Source organism: Oryctolagus cuniculus, chromosome 4, assembly GCF_964237555.1.
Source record: "Oryctolagus cuniculus chromosome 4, mOryCun1.1, whole genome shotgun sequence".
Lineage (NCBI taxonomy): Eukaryota > Metazoa > Chordata > Mammalia > Lagomorpha > Leporidae > Oryctolagus > Oryctolagus cuniculus.
Window position 1 is genome coordinate 142,666,274 of NC_091435.1, and position 21,117 is coordinate 142,687,390.

The window sequence follows — 21,117 nt, forward strand, 5'->3', positions numbered from 1 at the left end:
CATGGCAGGGAAAGGAGTACAGGACTATCTTTAAAGGAGTGAGAGAGTGCAGGCAGCATTTTAGAACTTCAAACCCACCTAAAACCTAACACATACTAGCTTGAAGGTGTCATTGAAATATGTGCAGATACACAAAACTAAGATTTGCCACACAGGCCATAGCTGAAAGGATTCTTAGAAAGCGCACCTCGGTAGGACAACAGATACAGAGGAAATGAAGCCACAAAATGCAAGTACAGAAAATGGGCAAAGAAACTGATAATACAATGAATGGTCAGAAAAAATAACATCTTGCTTACCAGTAATAATTTATTTTTCATGAAACAGAATACAAACTTGGCCAAAGAAGGGACATGACAAATTAGCAATGCTGTGTAAAACATTAGCCCAACCCGCAAACACACATGAAAACCCCCAAACAATCAAGACTAGAAGTAGAATCCTTCCTAGAAAACGGAATCGCGGAAATGTGAAGATACTCAGTGGCTAGAAGTGTAAACAGTCCAAATTGCCACAGGAATCGATTCAAAACCAAACCACAGTCACATTGGTGCAACGAGAAACCCATTTCTTAATAGTGACAATCTGAAGGTGATGCTACAGTCATGTCATCCCTGAAGCTCATTTCCCTCTAAATCCCTGAAGCTCCACACTGGTTTGGTTTCCTCTTGGGCCAGGGTTCCACACACAGAAATGGCCCCAAGGCTCCACACACCTATTTGATATACATTCACAATTAAATGCCAACCTTGAAATAATCTGACAAGTCAGTGTAGTCACATAGCTGGGAAAAACAAAATGAGCACAGAACCAACCTTTTTGCTCGGGCATAAACTAATTTCTTCGGTAGGACAAGGGTTGTTGACAATCACGTCCAGGAAAGATCACACTCCATGGTGAAATTCCAAAGCATTAACATGAGGCATAAGACAGGAATATTGCTATCAATTATACAGTTCAACCTGGATTTCAAAGAAAACCCAGTATAAAAAACTAAGAAACAGAAGAATCTACCAATGAAACACTACAGAAATCCAATAATTCTTTCCCCGATGTCAGATCAATAGAAGAAACAAATTATTTCTATACATTAGCAACAATGTACAACATAGACTCAGGATCCTAGAACAACACAAAAGAGACTTAGAATTGGGAACTTTGAACATGCATGGGGCATTATCTTACAAACAGACAGGAAGCAATGAATGGGAAAGAGTTGGTCTTTGGGGGGAGGGGGTGCACAACCCTAACTCCCAAACCTAACTACTTGCTAACCAAGTCATGAACCAAATGGGGGGTACGTGGTCACGGTGCCCAGTGCTTTGTTTGGTCCACGTCCAGCTGTTTTCCAGACCCCCCGAAAGGGACTAGGGCCAGCATCAGGAAGAGTCCGCGGTCAGACGTTTGCCAAGAGCTTGCAGAGTCTAGGGCCCGAAGCAAACCGATTCCGTCCTCATTGCAATGTGGGAGACGAGGGGTCCAGTGGTAGGGTGCTGGGGGCGGGCTGGCAAAGTTTTCCACAAGTGCTGAGCTGAGGCTGCAAGCAAAGGTCAGGGCCATGACAGTGCATGGGTGCCTTGTGCGCAGAGCAGGGCCCAAGCAGAACCTGAGGTCTCCGGGCGGCTGCGCTGCAGGCAGCATTGTCCTCGGGTGTGGGAGGAGATGGTCCTTCTCCCAGACCTGCTGAGCCAACAAACAGCCCTGCAGAATGGTGCAAGGCCCTCTACAGCCAAAGGGCCTCCCTCTCTGCGCCGTCTACCCTTGCGGACACACAGCCAGCCGGGCCCCCAGAACGGCTCTCAGAAGCCCCTCACCTGGGCGTCAGCTGCGTGGCGACGGGGTGCAGAGGCAGCTCCTTCATTCCTGGAACAGGCGTCTCCGGGCCTTGCAGGCGGGCCGAGGAGGGCGCTGCGGGCGCCCCGGGGGCTCTGGACTGGGAGACGGAGGGAGAGGCTGCAGCGGAGAGCCGCGGAGCGGCCGCCACAGCTCCCAGTCCAGGTGGAAGGCCGAGCCGGGGCTGGAGCCCCTTGCAGCGCCCAGGCAGAGCCCCGCGGCCCAGCCGGCTGCAGGGTCCACGCGCAACGCCAGGAGCTCGGGGTCGGCGTCGTCTTCGTCTTCAAAGGCCTCTGCCTGGCCGGCCATCTCCGTGGGGGCTGAGCACACCAATCCCTGCTGCTGCTGCTGCTGCTGTACCACGACGGCCTCGGCCGCGGCGTCCAGGACAGCGGCCAGCGCCAGGCCGCCCGGCGAGGGGCCCTGGCCGGCGGCCTCCAGGAGGCCCTCGGGGACCAGCAGCAGCGTGTGGCCGGGCAGAGACACGCTGAGGACCGCCGTGGGCGCGGGCTCCAGCAGCAGGTCGACGTCGTCCAGCGGCAGCTGCAGGGCGCAGCCGGCGGCCAGGACCACGACCACGACGGAGGGGAGCGCCGAGGCGGGCGGGGCCGCGGGCGGGGCCGGGAGGCCGGGCTGGGGCCCGGGCTCGGCGGCCGCGGGCTCCTGCACTCGGCGGCGCTTGGCAGGGCCGGCTGCTCCGGGCTGCGGGGGCCCCGCGGGCTCAGGGCAGGCGCTGGGGCTGCGGGGCCGGACGCCCCTCATGTCGACGGCGCTGCGGGCTGCGCTCCGGGGGCCTGGCAGAGGGCGCGAGGGGCGACGGGCGCGGGCTTCGCGGGCTTCGCGGGCTTCGCGGGCTTCGCGGGCCTGCGGGCGCTGTCAGGCCCCGGGGTCAGGAGAGGCGGCCTGGGGCAGATGGGTGAGGCGGTCTGCTGCGGACAGGTGAGGTGGCCTGGGATGTACGGGTGAGGTTCCCTGAGGCAGACAGGTGAGGCTGCTTGGGGCTGTCTGGTGGTCTGCGGTCCAGCTTCGGGGCTCGGCCTGGAGTCTTGAAATCTTCAGCCTTCCATGTACAGACCCGGATGCAGAATGGACGACCAATCACGTTGCGAGCGTGGCTCTGGGAACCGAAGTGGCTGTACATCCCACTAAGCCCTGCTCCTGGAGGCTCCGCCCTGAGGCGGGGCAGTTGACGACCATCCAGGGCTGTGGTTGGTTGGTCAGTGTGCGGGAACCTTAGGGGGCGGGCCACTGTGCGACTCCTGGGCTTGTCAAGTTCTCGGGGTCTCTCACGTTGAGAACTGTGTAATGTTCAGGTCGCGCGAATGGATTATCACACCAGGATTCCCAGGTGACAACGCTGACCCGGAAGTACCCTGGGCGCCATTTTTATTCCTGGAGGTTTTTTTTTTTTTATTTTAGGTGAGATTCTTTGGCCTGTGTTTCGCCTAAGTTGTCAATGGCTGGTGTGGCCCCTCAGGGTGTTGGAAAGGTAGGGGATAGAACGCGCTCACCACGCGTGGCAATTTCTGTGTCCTTTGACCTAAGTGGTAACTCTTAGGTATATGAGCCTTTAGCCCAAGTTCCAGGTGATGAGCATGTTTAAGTTATGAAGGAGCTTGCTGGGAGCAGGGGACTGGTTGCAGGGGTGGCGTTGCCAGCGCCCGGAAGCCGCAACATTTAGCGTCAGCGCTCCGAGTGAGTTGGAAAGCAGCCTGCATGGAGCTTGCTGAAGGGAAGGTGCGGCTCAAACCGCCTTCAGTGCTAGAAGGGGAAGAACCCCCACACGGCTTCCAGGATAGGTCATGTTTACAAATGGTTCCTGAGGACTACAAAATCTTTCTTCTCGTCTCTGATTTTATTAAATCGTCACCTTGGAGATAACCATTGTGACTGCTTACCATTCAAAATATTTTGTGCACTTAAAACTAAATCACATGCATGTTACTCATCTCCCTTTTCTTTTTATAACATTTATTTTTAAGGGCTACCTAGTATTCCTTTGCATGAATCAAACCTCTCCTGGTGGACGTTTAAGTTAGTGATCTGGCACTTGGTGGCACTGGCATCCTTTTGCAGGTTTCTGGGATACACACATTTAATAAAACAAACTTTATTCTACGTCCATTAACTTAAAAAAAGAGATTTATTTGAAACGCTGAGCGACAGAGAAATTCCCAGCTGCTGCTTAATTCCCTAAATGGCTGCAACAGCCAGGCCTGGGCAGGGAGAAGGCGGGAACGCAGAACTCCATCTTGGTCCCCCAGTGGGTGTCAGAGGCCCTCACCTGCTGCTCTCCCGGGTCCAGTAGCAGGAAGCTGGGTCTGAGGCAGCCTACCGGGGGCTGGGGGGGCGACAGCCCGGCACATTGGGAGAGGGGGTGCAGGCATCGCAAGCAGAAGCCTAAGGCTTGGCGCCAACAGCCCCGGAAATACGGATTCCTTGCCCCGCCTCAGAGCCACTGAGTAGGAGTCTTGGGACAAGGGCCCTAGGAATTGTCTGCAATCACCTTCAAAGTATTCTTTTAAGCTGAAGTTGCAGACCGGTGAACCTGTCTCATGTAGCAGTTGAGGGGCTCAGGCGGGGAGTGGGAGCTGCATGATTGCCACAGGGCCCTGCTTTGGGGCGGCGCTCGCTGCCTTTCCCGGCGTTCCTGGCCTTGCCGGTGGCCTGCAGATTGGCTTTTGGCCTGGGTATCTAGTGTTCCCAGCTGCGCTGCTGGAAATCCGCGGGCGCCCACGGGAAGTCTGCTGGGTGGTGTTAGGACAGACCGGGCTGGGAGCCTGAGGGGGTCTCAGGCGCCTTGGGTGTCTCCCACGGGGGCGCAAGTGGGAAGTCAGGCTGGAAGGTGAGGAGGGGCGCCTCTGCTGGGTGTTTGGCTGGCTGAGGGTGGGTTGGCCTGGAGGTGGCTGGAAAGACCTGCTTGGGGCCTCTGAGTTAGGTCCGCGACCCTTGAGTGTTCCACGCAGGGAGAACAGTGGGGAACACCAGGTGGGAGAGGAGAGGAGTCAGGGGGGAGGGGCGGGGATGGCAGGCTCATGGCGGGGCCTCCGGTGGTGCCCGAGCTTGCCTGGCCTCAGCGGGCTCACCACGCCGCGTCCTGGGCCCTGGGCTTGACCCCAACTCTGTGGGTTCAGAATCCTCACCGCGAACTCCCCTCCGAGGAAAGGTGGCCCCACTTTGGGTGGGAAGCCCTTAGCAGGGCTCCTGGAGGAGGCACCCCTGGTCGCCTCTCCTAGGCTCCGTGCTGACGGTGACTGTGGGCAAGTCACCTCAGCTGGCCCCAGCCTCAGACGCGGAGAATGCCATCTGCTGTGCTGAGCGGTTGCGGATGTACAGTGTTCCTGGGACCTAGGAAGTGCTCAGTAAAGAGTAGCTGTTGGTCCCGTGTTTTATCATTGCTGTCTCCCACTGGGCAGTGCCAGCCCTGTTCCCCAGTGGCGTGTTGCATACAACAGCATCATCATTATCCCAAAAAGGGATTTGACCTGTTAAGAAACACTCTCAGGTGTTTTTATGGTTCAGACACGGCCAGGCTGGGCACCCGATCAGGTGCTCTGCCCTGACCTGATTCTTCCTAAGACCACCAAGAGGCTGGCGCTGAGGTGCAGCGGGTTAATGCCCTGGCCTGCAGTGCCGGCATCCCACATGGGCGCCGGTTCTAGTCCTGGCTGCTCCTCTTCCAATCCAGCTCTCTGCTGTGGCCCGGGAGGGCAGTGGAGGATGGCCCAAGTGCTTGGGCCCCTGCACCCAAGTGGGAGAACCAGAAGAAGCTCCTTGCTTCAGATCAGCACGGTTCAGGCATTGCGGCCATCTGGGGAGTGAACCAGCGGATGGAACACCTCTCTCTGTGTCTACCTGTCTCTGTAACTCTCTCAAATAATATAAATCTTAAAAAAAAGAGGGCACTGAAGATGATCGGTGAATTAGCATGCTGCTCGTTGGACTGCCCTGGCGTCAATCAATACCCCCTAACCAACCAGTATGAAGTGCTTGTACATGTATGTGGGCAGGGATGGGGAAAGTGACTTGGGTCAAGCTGGGCCCAGGAGTTTAGGAATTGTGAGGCGAAGAGGACTTTGTCGAAAGGGACTCAAGAGTTTCACGTACTTGGGCGCTGTGACTCCTTCCTGCTACCTGTGAGGCCTGGTGGGCCTGGGACTCTTATACGCTCTCGGCTTTGAGTGCAGCGAGGGCCCTCTGTTATCCTCTATAATGCAGAGTTAGTGACTTTTACAAATCCCATCCCACCCATTCACTGAAACTAGCAGCGTCAGGTCCTGACTCCTTCCACACCTGGAGCTGAAATTCTGTGGACTGTCCTTACAGCCGCTGCTGCATTTGTAGCCTCATCTCCTTTCCTGTCTCCTGCTTGGCCTCTAATTTTATCTGCCTGCTCTACCTCTGTGCTTTCACAGATGAACGTTTCTGTAGACCACTGGACCCCATTGACTGGTTAGCAGGGATTTGGATCCAAAGCAGAGCAGCTGGGACTCAAACTGGTGCTGTGCATTGGGCTGCTGGGGCTGCACGTGGTGGCTTTGAACCTGCTGCCCCACAATGCCCCTCCCCCAGTCCTCATGTTGAGTTATGTGCAACACGTGATGGAGTCACTGGGTCTTTCCCTTCAAGGCCACCACCCTCCCCTTGGCACCCACGTTCTCACATTCTCTGGTCTTTCTCTGGTTTGTTCTCATTTCCTGAGCTAGTTCCTCCTGATTCTTGGTGCTGGAACATTTCAGGACACAGTTCTTGTCCTTTTCCACCTTTCAACTTTGCTTTCTTCCTTTAAGTACCATCCGTGTGTTGCTGTCACCCATCTGTACCTCCCCTATGGACATCCAAGTGCATGCTCACTGTTTTCTCCTGGATGTCTGTTCAATTGAACCGTGTGCAATTTGCATTTCTACCTAATAATAGTTCAAACAGAAGGTCCAAATTTGACCTCTTTGCGTTTCCTGAAAGCTGAGTTTCTCAAAGTGTTCCCCATGACGATAACTGGTAACTCCACCCTTCCTGTTGCAGGAATCCAGGCCTCAGAGTTGTCCTCGAGTGTCCTCTGTCACATCCATAGCCATTCCATCCACATGTCCCGGGTTGCACCACTTTGTGGCGCTCCTTCTGCTACCAGGCTCCATCCCTGAGGGAGATACTGTAGAGACTTCCTCAGCTTCTCCTTGCATCTCTCCTGGGTCTGTTTTCAGCTTAGTCTACACACAACTGCAGAGGTGCTTGTAAACCGGAAGTAGATCTTCAACCACCCCCTGGATGCTAGGAAAACAGAAACATACACAAAACAGAAGTAGAACATTGCAGTCTGCTCAGTTCACTCAGGACTAAAGCCAATGTTTTATATGGGCCTGCAGGGTTCTGTATGCACCTTCCACCCACATTATCTGTCCTAGTCAACCTCTTATCATGTCCTCCTCACTCCTTCCTTTAAAGCTCTCTGGTCTCTGATTTTCATGAAAGGTGACAAGATTATGCATAGATTGTGGAATCGTCCTTTCTCTTCGGGGAACCCTCCACACTGGTCTTTCTGTATGTTTCCCCACTGTGTCTCGAAGCTTCCTCTGGGCACATCAGCTAAACAGACAGTCCCAGACTCTTCTCCCTCCCTTCCCTGCCTTAATCCAAATCTCACACTTCTCAGTGGGTCTCAGTGTAGGATGGCTCGATGTACTATTGCTTGACTTTATGCTGGTGGAAAAGCAATACACATTTGGTGGAAGTGGTACTGGGACTCTGAATTTTGATCTTCTCCTGGGGTGCTGCATAGTGGCAGCAAGTGCAGCTCCCAGTCAGTCACGGCACTGGGGTGATAAAGAACTGGCACTCCACGGGGTGCTCTGTTGCCAAGGGTTCGTGGATATTCTCTTATGTATTTGCTCTCATCATGTCTGTAAGGCTCCCTTCTGTGTATGTACATCAGATATTCAATGTTTTAGTTTCAAAAAAATTAGTGTTGGATGAGTTTGCCAAAGTTTAGGCTAACGTAAATACTATGTGCATGTTTACGGCACGCTACAATGTTTGGTAGGTTAGGTGGATTACATGAATTTTGATTTTTGGTAATTTTTAAAAACATAAGTTGATATTTCAACTCACAATGGGCTTATCAGAATATAAACCTGTTGTACATCAAGGAGCATCTGGTATTAAACATGTTGTGCAGTTCACTTATCCTGTTTACTATCTATATTCTTTTTAAAAAAGATTTATTTTGTTTATTTGAAAGAGTTACATGGCTGGAACTGCGGCTCACAAGGCTAATGCTCCACCTCAGGTGCCGGCACTCCGCGTTCTAGTCACTGTTGGGGCACCGGATTCTGTCCCGGTTGCTCCTAGTCCAGCTCAATGCTATGGCTCTTCTTGCAATGTACTCGTCACTACCAACTGTACACGCAATAGGAGATGCGTGTTCTATGAAATTCTAAGAGGGGGCTTGTTTACTGCGACGAAACTGTGCATGCATTTCAAATTCTTTTGCACAAAAATAACCATTTAATTCCATTTTTCCATGGAACTCTTGGGGTCCCCTCCTCTGACTGTCACTTTCACACTCTCATTCACCACGGCAGCTCCCCTTAGTTCTGCCACACTGTCGCCTCTCCCAAAAGAAAGGGAACCTCAGCATCATCTCATCTCCACCAGAGAAATTTCTGTTCCTCACTCAGACACACCACGGACTCCTGCTGAGAACCAGACTTCATATACCTGTTGACTCAAAAATGAAACTGGAGATTATTACACAGGATAGGCAACTACTGATCTAAGTTCTCTTTTAGAATGGAGAATCCTCGCAGGGGTGAAATCAACCCAGATGGTAGAACTCAGTGCACCTGCTACAGCTGGTTAACTCCCCCAAGATCAGAAAGTACACATATAGAGGGTCTCCTTGTGGAGCAGCGCATGACTTAAGGATGCCTGGAGACAAAGGAGACTTCCTGTCTCTGCTGGAATCCTATCAAAAACAGACCACGAGGGAACTTTAGGTGCTAGCAGTGAGGCATAGGAGGATAACACACCACCTGTAGTGCCTGCATTCCATATATGTGCCAGTTCAAGTCCCAGCTGTTCCACTTCACATCTAGCAGCTGCTAATGCACCTGGGAAAGCAGAAGATGGCCAAAGTGCTTGGGCCCCTGCACCTGCATGGGAGAACCTGAAGAAGCTCCTGGCTCCTGGCTTGGTCTGGTCCAGCTCTGGCTATTCCAGCCATTTGGAAAGTGAACAAGAAGATAGAAGCTCTCTCTCTGACTCTCCCACTCCCTTTCTCTCTCTGTATCTTTGCCTTTCAAATAAATACATCAATCTTATACAAAAGGATGGTACTGTGACAAATTGGGTAAAGCCACCACCTGCAATGCCTGTATCCCATTTGTGTGCTGGTATTAAGTCCCTGCTGGTCCACTTCACATCTAGCTCCCTGCTAATACACCTGGGAAAGCAAAAGAAGATGGCTGAACTGCTTGGGCCCCTGGATGCAATTTTCTGGAAGACCCAGAAGAAGCTCCTGGCTCCTGGTCCAGCTCTGGCTATTCCAGCCATTTGGAAAGTGAACCAGCAGATGGAAGATCTCGCTGTGATTCTCCCTCTCCCTTTCTCTTTCTGTAACTCTGCCTTTCAAATAAATAAATATATCTCAAAACAAATTGGGGGATGGCCCTGTGGGTAAAGCCACCATCTGCAGTGCCTGCATCCCATATGGGTGCCAGTTCTAGTCCCAACTGCTCCACCTCAGATCCAGCTCCCTGCTCTGGCCTGGGAAAGCAGTGGAAGTTGGCCCAAGTCCTTAGGCCCCTGCACCCACGTATGAGGCCAGGAAGAGGCACCTGTCTCCTAGCCTCAGATCGCCATGGCTCCAGCCATCGTGGCCAAGTGGGGAGTGAACCAGTGCAGGAAAGACCTCTGTCTCCCTCTCTCTCTCTGTCTGTCTGTGTGTCTGTGGGTGTGTGTGTCTGCGTGTGTGTTCATGGACACCTTTGCCTCTGTGTAGCTCTGACTTTCAAATAAATAAATAAATAAATATTTTTTAAAAAAGGAACTTTAAGAGGCACTTCCACTTCATGGCAAGGCTGTGCTCCTCTAATGGTTGGAGCCCATACAGGAGGATATTATATGTAAGGTAAAGCAGCTCGTTATGGCAAACGAGTAGCCTTGAGCAATGTTAGGATCTCTTCTAAACCCTCTTCCACGGTGACAGTGCTCCAACAAACACGGCGGACATGCCTACAACCCGCCGTGCCTTCTGTAGGAAGTGTGGCACGTGCCAGCCCCACAAGGATGAGGATTCTGTGTGCCCAGGGAAAGCGCTGTTGTGACAGGAAACAGAGTAGTTGTGCTGGGTGTATTCACGCTGATTTTCTGGGTAAAAGGTTAAGATTACAGAGATCATGCTGAGGGTTGAGTGTGGTGGGTCCAGCGATAGATTTAAGAATGTTGGCATCTCAAGAGACGCAAATAGGGGGCTGGCTCTGTGCTATAGCTTATTAAAGCCACAACCTGAAGTGCCACAGCCATGGGGTGCCAGTTGGAGTCTCGGCTGCTCCTCTTCCAATCCTGCTCTCTGCTATGGCCTGGGAAAACAGTAGAGAATGGCCCAAGTCCTTGTGCACCTGCACCCAAAAGGGAGACCTGGAAGTAGCACATGGCTTAAGATTGGCACAGCTCTGGCCGTTGTGCCATTTGAGGAATGAACCAGCAGAACAAAGACAGCTCTGTATGTGTGTGTGTGTGTGTGTGTCTGCCTTTCCAATAAACTATTTATTAAAAAGAGAGAGAGAGAGAGAAAGAGGTGCAGGCAGTTTGAACTGGGGGTGATAAGGAAAGGGCTTAGATATCCTGCCCTGTGCTTCATCTACTGCTGTATCATGAAGGCAGTCACATCTCTTTTTGAAAGACTGATTTATCTGTTTATTGGAAAGAGTTACAGAGAGGAAGAGACACAGATAGGTAGAGAAAGAGAAAGAGAGATCAACAGAGAGAGATTCAATCCCCAAATGGCCACAGTTGCCAAGGCTAGGCCAGATTGAACCCAGGATCCTGGAACTCCATGCAGGTCTCCCACATAGGTGCAGGGGCCCAAGCACTTGAGCCATCTTCTGTTGCATTCCCAGATGCTTTAGCAGGGCACTGGATTGGAAGTGGAGCAGCTGGGACTTGAACCTGCACTCATATGAGATGCAGGTTTCTCAGGCAGTGGTGTAACCCTCTGTGCCGCAATGGCAAGCCTGACAATAAAATCTTACACTCTGTGTTCAATAAATAAATACATCTTAAAGAGTGAATCTGGAGTCAATCACAAAGGTCATTCTGTTAAATCAGTGATTAGCCTGATTTGGGAAAGGAAGAATGGTAAAAATACATAAACCAATGCAAGGAAGACCTTTCTCTCTCTCTCTCTCTCTCTCTCTCTCTCTCTCCGTCTATAACTCTACCTGTGAAATAAAACTATAAAAATAAAACATAAATCCATGAACAAATAAAAATCTGGCTCTACCTTTCACTCCGATGAGCTTCAGCACTCGCAAGGCAGCCCATTGGTGGCACCAGATGATAGAAATGCATTAGTGAAATTTTTCCAAGAAACTACTCCTCACACTATAGACAAAGCAAGCAGGTATATAAAGGGACCCAATTAATTTGAAGTCTTGAGAAATGAAAAACATAGTATGTTACACAAATGCTGCCTAATAAAGGAATTAAGTCGAATTTTGAAAACGGGCCACGATAGCGTCAGTTAATTGGAGGAAAATAGGATGATAAAGGGTATAAAATATCATATGGGTACTGAGAGATGGCGGGGCTTTGATTGAATAGCATCACTTGTTCTCTCAGCAGTTCTGGAGATCGGAGAGGGGTGCAATGTGCAAGAGAAACTGACTCTTTTGAAATTGAAATTCGAAAGGCTTAGTTCTCGAGAGGTGAAAGGTCACCGGTTGCAGCAGACAGCTTTTCTAACACTGAATACAGCCGACTAAACTGTAGAACATCAAAGTCAAGAAAGCCAACAGCCTCATCTCATACAAGGAAAAGACAGCAGCAGCGGCAGATTTCGAGCATGCACTACTAGCATGGCAGGGAAAGGAGTACAGGACTATCTTTAAAGGAGTGAGAGAGTGCAGGCAGCATTTTAGAACTTCAAACCCACCTAAAACCTAACACATACTAGCTTGAAGGTGTCATTGAAATATGTGCAGATACACAAAACTAAGATTTGCCACACAGGCCATAGCTGAAAGGATTCTTAGAAAGCGCACCTCGGTAGGACAACAGATACAGAGGAAATGAAGCCACAAAATGCAAGTACAGAAAATGGGCAAAGAAACTGATAATACAATGAATGGTCAGAAAAAATAACATCTTGCTTACCAGTAATAATTTATTTTTCATGAAACAGAATACAAACTTGGCCAAAGAAGGGACATGACAAATTAGCAATGCTGTGTAAAACATTAGCCCAACCCGCAAACACACATGAAAACCCCCAAACAATCAAGACTAGAAGTAGAATCCTTCCTAGAAAACGGAATCACGGAAATGTGAAGATACTCAGTGGCTAGAAGTGTAAACAGTCCAAATTGCCACAGGAATCGATTCAAAACCAAACCACAGTCACATTGGTGCAACGAGAAACCCATTTCTTAATAGTGACAATCTGAAGGTGATGCTACAGTCATGTCATCCCTGAAGCTCATTTCCCTCTAAATCCCTGAAGCTCCACACTGGTTTGGTTTCCTCTTGGGCCAGGGTTCCACACACAGAAATGGCCCCAAGGCTCCACACACCTATTTGATATACATTCACAATTAAATGCCAACCTTGAAATAATCTGACAAGTCAGTGTAGTCACATAGCTGGGAAAAACAAAATGAGCACAGAACCAACCTTTTGGCTCGGGCATAAACTAATTTCTTCGGTAGGACAAGGGTTGTTGACAATCACGTCCAGGAAAGATCACACTCCATGGTGAAATTCCAAAGCATTAACATGAGGCATAAGACAGGAATATTGCTATCAAGTATTCAGTTCAACCTGGATTTCAAAGAAAACCCAGTATAAAAAACTAAGAAACAGAAGAATCTACCAATGAAACACTACCGAAATCCAATAATTCTCTCCCCGATGTCAGATCAATAGAAGAAACAAATTATTTCTATACAGTAGCAACAAGGTACAACATATACTCGGGATCCTAGAACAACACAAAAGAGACTTAGAATTGGGAACTTTGAACATGCATGGGGCATTATCTTACAAATAGACAGGAAGCAATGAATGGGAACGAGTTGGTCTTTGGGAGGAGGGGGGTGCACAACCCTAACTCCCAAACCTAACTACTTGCTAACCTAGTCATGAACCAAATGGGGGGTACGTGGTCACGGTGCCCAGTGCTTTGTTTGGTCCACATCCAACTGTTTTCCAGACCCCCCGAAAGGGACTAGGGCCAGCATCAGGAAGAGTCCACGGTCAGACGTTTGCCAAGAGCTTGCAGAGTCTAGGGCCCGAAGCAAACCGATTCCGTCCTCATTGCAATGTGGGAGACGAGACGAGGGGTCCAGTGGTAGGGTGCTGGGGGCGGGCTGGCAAAGTTTTCCACAAGTGCTGAGCTGAGGCTCGAAGCAAAGGTCAGGGCCATGACAGTGCCTGGGTGCCTTGTGCGCAGAGCAGGGCCCAAGCAGAACCTGAGGTCTCCGGGCGCCTGCGCTGCAGGCAGCATTGTCCTCGGGTGTGGGAGGAGATGGTCCTTCTCGCAGACCTGCTGAGCCAACAAACAGCCCTGCAGAATGGTGCAAGGCCGTCTACAGCCAAAGGGCCTCCCTCTCTGCGCCGTCTACCCTTGCAGACACACAGCCAGCCGGGCCCCCAGAACGGCTCTCAGAAGCCCCTCACCTGGGCGTCAGCTGCGTGGCGAGGGGGTGCAGAGGCAGCTCCTTCATTCCTGGAACAGGCGTCTCCGGGCCTTGCAGGCGGGCCGAGGAGGGCGCCCCGGGGGCTCCGGGGGCCCTGGACTGGGAGACGGAGGGAGAGGCTGGAGCGGAGAGCCGGGGAGCGGCCGCCACAGCTCCCAGTCCAGGTGGAAGGCCGAGCCGGGGCTGGAGCCCCTTGCAGCGCCCAGGCAGAGCCCCGCGGCCCAGCCGGCTGCAGGGTCCACGCGCAACGCCAGGAGCTCGGGGTCGGCGTCGTCTTCCTCTTCGGAGGCCTCTGCCTGGCCGGCCATCTCCGTGGGGGCTGAGCACACCAATCCCTGCTGCTGCTGCTGCTGCTGCTGCTGCTGCTGCTGCTGCTGCTGCTGCTGTACCACGACGGCCTCGGCCGCGGCGTCCAGGACAGCGGACAGCGCCAGGCCGCCCGGCGAGGGGCCCTGGCCGGCGGCCTCCAGGAGGCCCTCGGGGACCAGCAGCAGCGTGTGGCCGGGCAGAGACACGCTGAGGGCCGCCGTGGGCGCGGGCTCCAGCAGCAGGTCGACGTCGTCCAGCGGCAGCTGCAGGGCGCAGCCGGCGGCCAGGACCACGACCACGACGGAGGGGAGCGCCGAGGCGGGCGGGGCCGCGGGCGGGGCCGGGAGGCCGGGCTGGGGCCCGGGCTCGGCGGCCGCGGGCTCCTGCACTCGGCGGCGCTTGGCAGGGCCGGCTGCTCCGGGCTGCGGGGGCCCCGCGGGCTCAGGGCAGGCGCTGGGGCTGCGGGGCCGGACGCCCCTCATGTCGACGGCGCTGCGGGCTGCGCTCCGGGGCCTGGCAGAGGGCGCGAGGGGCGACGGGCGCGGGCTTCGCGGGCGGCGCGGGCGGCGCGGGCGGCGCGGGCTTCGCGGGCTGCGCGGGCCTGCGGGCGCTGTCAGGCCCCGGGGTCAGGAGAGGCGGCCTGCGGCGGACGGACGGGTGAGGCGGTCTGCGGAGGACGGGTGAGGTGGCCGCGGACGGACGGGTGGGCTGCAGTCTGGCTTTGGAGGAGCAACGCCCACCTCGGGGTCGGGCCTCGCACCTTGGAACCTTCGGCCTTCCTGCTACCGATCCGGATGTGCAGCAGCGCTCCACCAACCGTGTTGGAAGTCGCAAAATGTCACGCCAAACTCCGCCCCCTGGAGCCTCCGCCCCGCAGCGGAATCATGGGTGCGACCAATATCCGGGGCTCTGATTGGTGGCTCAGTGTGCGGGGAAAGACTTCTACAAGTCTACAGGGTGCGAGCGACTGGGAGAGATTCTTAGACAAGAAATGACAGAGCGCTAATCGAATTTCGAAGATGGCTTCTTCACTTTGGAACGAATGCTTTCCTGGGACTTCGAAGATTCTGACGAAACCTCAACTCACAAAGATACACCCCACCCCGCCCCAAAACCAACGCATCCAAATCCCACGAGAAATTCCTGTAATGCACGCGAATCATTTTGTTTCAGGAGTAAATGGGGAAAACAGATTTCTTTTCACAGATGGAAAGTGCTTTTGAAATACTTAAGTGAACCCTTTGTGATATATTTTTCCTGAAGGTCAGACTGTTACAAAATGATCGACTGATAAAACAATGCAATCAATTAAATAGATATACATATATTTATTGATTTGAAAGGCAGAATGTCAGAGAGAGGTAAGGTAGAGAGAGATCTTCTTTCTGCTGGTTCACTCGCCAAATGACCACAGCAACCAGGGCCAGGGCCAGGAGTCAGGAACTCCTGCTCATAGCTTTCTGCTATGGCCTGGGAAAGCAGTAGAAGATGCCTCAAGTCCTTAGGCCCCTGCACCCACGTGGGAGACCAAGAAGAGGCACCTGGCTCCTAGCCTCAGATCGCCATGGCTCCAGCCATCGTGGCCATGTGGGGAGTGAACCAGTGCAGGAAAGACCTCTCTCTCTCTCTCTCTCTCTCTCTCTCTTTCTTTCTCTCTCTGTGTGTGGGTGTGTGTGTGCACCTCTCCCTCTGTGTAACTTTGCTTTTCAAATCAATAAATCTTGCAAAAAGTAAAAAAGGAACTTTAAGAGGCACTTCCACTTCATGGCAAGGCTGTGCTCCTCTAATGGTTGGAGCCCATACAGGAGGATATTATATGTAAGGTAAAGCAGCTCGTTATGGCAAACGAGTAGCCTTAAGCAATGTTAGGATCTCTTCTAAACCCTCTTCCACGGTGACAGTGCTCCAACAAACACGGCGGCCATGCCTACAACCCGCCGTGCCTTCTGTAGGAAGTGTGGCACGTGCCAGCCCCACAAGAAGGATGAGGATTCTGTGTGCCCAGGGAAAGCGCTGTTGTGACAGGAAACAGAGTAGTTGTGCTGGGTCTATCAAGCAGATTTTCCAGGGAAAAGGTTAAAATCACAGAGATCGTGCTGAGGGTCGAGTGTGGTGGGTCCAGCTGTAGATTTAAGAGTGTCAGAAAACAGGAGAGGATGGCTCAAATCCTTGGGTCCCTGCACCCACGTGGGAGACCCAGAAGTAGCTCCTGGCTTTGGATTGGCACAGCTCTGGCCGTTGTGGCCATTTAGGGAGTGAACCAGCAGAGGGAAGACCTCTCTCTCTCTGTCTCTCTCTCTCTCCCTTTCTCTCTCTCTGCCTCTCAGAACTCTGCCTTTCAAATGCATTATTTATTTCTTTAAAGAGACAGAGAGACAGAGAGAGATGCAGGTGGTTTGAACTGGGGGTGATAAGGAGAGAAAGGGCTGAGTGATCCAGCCCTGTGCTTCACCTTCTGCTGTATCATGAAGGCAGTCACATCTCTTTTTGAAAGACTGATTTATCTGTTTATTGGAAAGAGTTACAGAGAGGGAGACATACCCACACGCACACACACACACAAACCGACAGAGAGGGGGACAGAGACAGAGTGAGAGAGACAGAGACCGAGAGTGAGAGAGAGGCAGAGAGAGATTCACTCACCCAAATGGCCACAGCTGCCAAGGCTAGGCCAGATTGAACCCAGGATCCTGGAACTCCATGCAGGTCTCCCACATAGGTGCAGGGGCCCAAGCACTTGAGCCATCTTCTATTGCATTCCCAGATGCTTTAGCAGGGCACTGGATTGGAAGTGGAGCAGCTGGGACTTGAACCTGCACTCATATGAGATGCAGGTTTCTCAGGCAGTGGTGTAACCCTCTGTGCCACAATGGCAAGCCTGACAATAAAATCTTACACTCTGTGTTCACTAAATAAATACATCTTAAAGAGTGAATCTGGAGTCAATCACAAAGGTCATTCTGTTAAATCAGTGATTAGCCTGATTTGGGAAAGGAAGAATGGTAAAAATACATAAACCAATGCAAGGAAGACCTTTCTCTCTCTCCCTCTCTCTCTCTCCGTCTATAACTCTACCTGTGAAATAAAACTATAAAAATAAAACATAAATCCATGAACAAATAAAAATCTGGCTCTACCTTTCACTCCGATGAGCTTCAGCACTCGCAAGGCAGCCCATTGGTGGCCCCAGATGATAGAAATGCATTAGTGAAATTTTTCCAAGAAACTACTCCTCACGCTATAGACAAAGCGAGCAGGTATATAAAGGGACCCAATTAATTTGAAGTCTTGAGAAATGAAAAACATAGTATGTTACACAAATGCTGCCTAATAAAGGAATTAAGTCGAATTTTGAAAACGGGCAACGATAGCATCAGTTAATTGGAGGAAAATAGGATGATAAAGGGTATAAAATATCATATGGGTACTGAGAGACATGGTGGGGCTTTGATTGAATAGCATCACTTGTTCTCTCAGCAGTTCTGGAGATTGGAGAGGGGTGCAATGTGCAAGAGAAACTGACTCTTTTGAAATTGAAATTCGAAAGGCTTAGTTCTCGAGAGGTGAAAGGTCACCGGTTGCAGCAGACAGCTTTTCTAACACTGAATACAGCCGACTAAACTGTAGAACATCAAAGTCAAGAAAGCCAACAGCCTCATCTCATACAAGGAAAAGACAGCAGCAGCGGCAGATTTCGAGCATGCACTACTAGCATGGCAGGGAAAGGAGTACAGGGCTATCTTTAAAGGAGTGAGAGAGTGCAGGCAGCATTTTAGAACTTCAAACCCACCTAAAACCTAACACATACTAGCTTGAAGGTGTCATTGAAATATGTGCAGATACACAAAACTAAGATTTGCCACACAGGCCATAGCTGAAAGGATTCTTAGAAAGCGCACCTCGGTAGGACAACAGATACAGAGGAAATGAAGCCACAAAATGCAAGTACAGAAAATGGGCAAAGAAACTGATAATACAATGAATGGTCAGAAAAAATAACATCTTGCTTACCAGTAATAATTTATTTTTCATGAAACAGAATACAAACTTGGCCAAAGAAGGGACATGACAAATTAGCAATGCTGTGTAAAACATTAGCCCAACCCGCAAACACACATGAAAACCCCCAAACAATCAAGACTAGAAGTAGAATCCTTCCTAGAAAACGGAATCGTGGAAATGTGAAGATACTCAGTGGCTAGAAGTGTAAACCATCCAAATTGCCACAGGAATCGATTCAAAACCAAACCACAGTCACATTGGTGCAACGAGAAACCCATTTCTTAATAGTGACAATCTGAAGGTGATGCTACAGTCATGTCATCCCTGAAGCTCATTTCCCTCGAAATCCCTGAAGCTCCACACTGGTTTGGTTTCCTCTTGGGCCAGGGTTCCACACACAGAAATGGCCCCAAGGCTCCACACACCTATTTGATATACATTCACAATTAAATGCCAACCTTGAAATAATCTGACAAGTCAGTGTAGTCACATAGCTGGGAAAAACAAAATGAGCACAGAACCAACCTTTTTGCTCGGGCATCAACTAATTTCTTCGGTAGGACAAGGGTTGTTGACAATCACGTCCAGGAAAGATCACACTCCATGGTGAAATTCCAAAGCATTAACATGAGGCATAAGACAGGAATATTGCTATCAAGTATACAGTTCAACCTGGATTTCAAAGAAAACCCAGTATAAAAAACTAAGAAACAGAAGAATCTACCAATGAAACACTACAGAAATCCAATAATTCTCTCCCCGATGTCAGATCAATAGAAGAAACAAATTATTTCTATACAGTAGCAACAATGTACAACATATACTCGGGATCCTAGAACAACACAAAAGAGACTTAGAATTGGGAACTTTGAACATGCATGGGGCATTATCTTACAAATAGACAGGAAGCAATGAATGGGAAAGAGTTGGTCTTTGGGGGGAGGGGGTGCACAACCCTAACTCCCAAACCTAACTACTTGCTAACCTAGTCATGAACCAAATGGGGGGTACGTGGTCACGGTGCCCAGTGCTTTGTTTGGTCCACGTCCAACTGTTTTCCAGACCCCCCGAAAGGGACTAGGGCCAGCCTCAGGAAGAGTCCACGGTCAGACGTTTGCCAAGAGCTTGCAGAGTCTAGGGCCCGAAGCAAACCGATTCCGTCCTCATTGCAATGTGGGAGACGAGACGAGGGGTCCAGTGGTAGGGTGCTGGGGGCGGGCTGGCAAAGTTTTCCACAAGTGCTGAGCTGAGGCTCGAAGCAAAGGTCAGGGCCATGACAGTGCCTGGGTGCCTTGTGCGCAGAGCAGGGCCCAAGCAGAACCTGAGGTCTCCGGGCGCCTGCGCTGCAGGCAGCATTGTCCTCGGGTGTGGGAGGAGATGGTCCTTCTCGCAGACCTGCTGAGCCAACAAACAGCCCTGCAGAATGGTGCAAGGCCGTCTACAGCCAAAGGGCCTCCCTCTCTGCGCCGTCTACCCTTGCGGACACACAGCCAGCCGGGCCCCCAGAACGGCTCTCAGAAGCCCCTCACCTGGGCGTCAGCTGCGTGGCGACGGGGTGCAGAGGCAGCTCCTTCATTCCTGGAACAGGCGTCTCCGGGCCTTGCAGGCGGGCCGAGGAGGGCGCCCCGGGGGCTCCGGGGGCCCTGGACTGGGAGACGGAGGGAGAGGCTGGAGCGGAGAGCCGGGGAGCGGCCGCCACAGCTCCCAGTCCAGGTGGAAGGCCGAGCCGGGGCTGGAGCCCCTTGCAGCGCCCAGGCAGAGCCCCGCGGCCCAGCCGGCTGCAGGGTCCACGCGCAACGCCAGGAGCTCGGGGTCGGCGTCGTCTTCCTCTTCGGAGGCCTCTGCCTGGCCGGCCATCTCCGTGGGGGCTGAGCACACCAATCCCTGCTGCTGCTGCTGCTGCTGCTGCTGCTGTACCACGACGGCCTCGGCCGCGGCGTCCAGGACAGCGGCCAGCGCCAGGCCGCCCGGCGAGGGGCCCTGGCCGGCGGCCTCCAGGAGGCCCTCGGGGACCAGCAGCAGCGTGTGGCCGGGCAGAGACACGCTGAGGGCCGCCGTGGGCGCGGGCTCCAGCAGCAGGTCGACGTCGTCCAGCGGCAGCTGCAGGGCGCAGCCGGCGGCCAGGACCACGACCACGACGGAGGGGAGCGCCGAGGCGGGCGGGGCCGCGGGCGGGGCCGGGAGGCCGGGCTGGGGCCCGGGCTCGGCGGCCGCGGGCTCCTGCACTCGGCGGCGCTTGGCAGGGCCGGCTGCTCCGGGCTGCGGGGGCCCCGCGGGCTCAGGGCAGGCGCTGGGGCTGCGGGGCCGGACGCCCCTCATGTCGACGGCGCTGCGGGCTGCGCTCCGGGGCCTGGCAGAGGGCGCGAGGGGCGACGGGCGCGGGCTTCGCGGGCGGCGCGGGCGGCGCGGGCTTCGCGGGCTGCGCGGGCCTGCGGGCGCTGTCAGGCCCCGGGGTCAGGAGAGGCGGCCTGCGGCGGACGGACGGGTGAGGCGGTCTGCGGAGGACGGGTGAGGTGGCCGCGGACGGACGGGTGGGCTGCAGTCTGGCTTTGGAGGAGCAACGCCCACCTCGGGGTCGGGCCTCGCACCTTGGAACCTTCGGCCTTCCTGCTACCGATCCGGATGTGCAGCAGCGCTCCACCAACCGTGTTGGAAGTCGCAAAATGTCACGCCAAACTCCGCCCCCTGGAGCCTCCGCCCCGCAGCGGAATCATGGGTGCGACCAATATCCGGGGCTCTGATTGGTGGCTCAGTGTGCGGGGAAAGACTTCTACAAGTCTACAGGGTGCGAGCGACTGGGAGAGATTCTTAGACAAGAAATGACAGAGCGCTAATCGAATTTCGAAGATGGCTTCTTCACTTTGGAACGAATGCTTTCCTGGGACTTCGAAGATTCTGACGAAACCTCAACTCACAAAGATACACCCCACCCCGCCCCAAAACCAACGCATCCAAATCCCACGAGAAATTCCTGTAATGCACGCGAATCATTTTGTTTCAGGAGTAAATGGGGAAAACAGATTTCTTTTCACAGATGGAAAGTGCTTTTGAAATACTTAAG

General features: G+C 52.7%; 3 protein-coding genes across 3 annotated transcripts; all 3 read right to left on the reverse strand.

The window, feature by feature from the left end:
• Positions 1-1,857: 1,857 nt before the first annotated feature.
• On the reverse strand, positions 1,858-2,595 carry LOC138849531 (proline-rich protein 23A-like). Its single transcript, XM_070073251.1, has one exon. The coding sequence runs from the start codon at positions 2,593-2,595 to the stop codon at positions 1,858-1,860; it is 738 nt and encodes a 245-aa protein (XP_069929352.1).
• An 11,131-nt stretch (positions 2,596-13,726) lies between these two features.
• LOC138849434 (proline-rich protein 23A-like) lies at positions 13,727-14,584 on the reverse strand. The gene has a single exon (XM_070073093.1). The coding sequence runs from the start codon at positions 14,534-14,536 to the stop codon at positions 13,769-13,771; it is 768 nt and encodes a 255-aa protein (XP_069929194.1). The 5' UTR covers positions 14,537-14,584; the 3' UTR covers positions 13,727-13,768.
• A 5,044-nt stretch (positions 14,585-19,628) lies between these two features.
• LOC138849532 (proline-rich protein 23A-like) lies at positions 19,629-21,117 on the reverse strand. The gene has a single exon (XM_070073252.1). It carries the CDS (start codon positions 20,373-20,375, stop codon positions 19,629-19,631), a length of 747 nt encoding a protein of 248 aa, XP_069929353.1. The 5' UTR covers positions 20,376-21,117.

Coding starts and splice junctions, on each gene's coding strand:
- LOC138849531 (XM_070073251.1), bottom strand. CDS start 2,595: ATGAGGGGCGTCCGGCCCCGCAGCCCCAGCGCCTGCCCTGAGCCCGCG.
- LOC138849434 (XM_070073093.1), bottom strand. CDS start 14,536: ATGAGGGGCGTCCGGCCCCGCAGCCCCAGCGCCTGCCCTGAGCCCGCG.
- LOC138849532 (XM_070073252.1), bottom strand. CDS start 20,375: ATGAGGGGCGTCCGGCCCCGCAGCCCCAGCGCCTGCCCTGAGCCCGCG.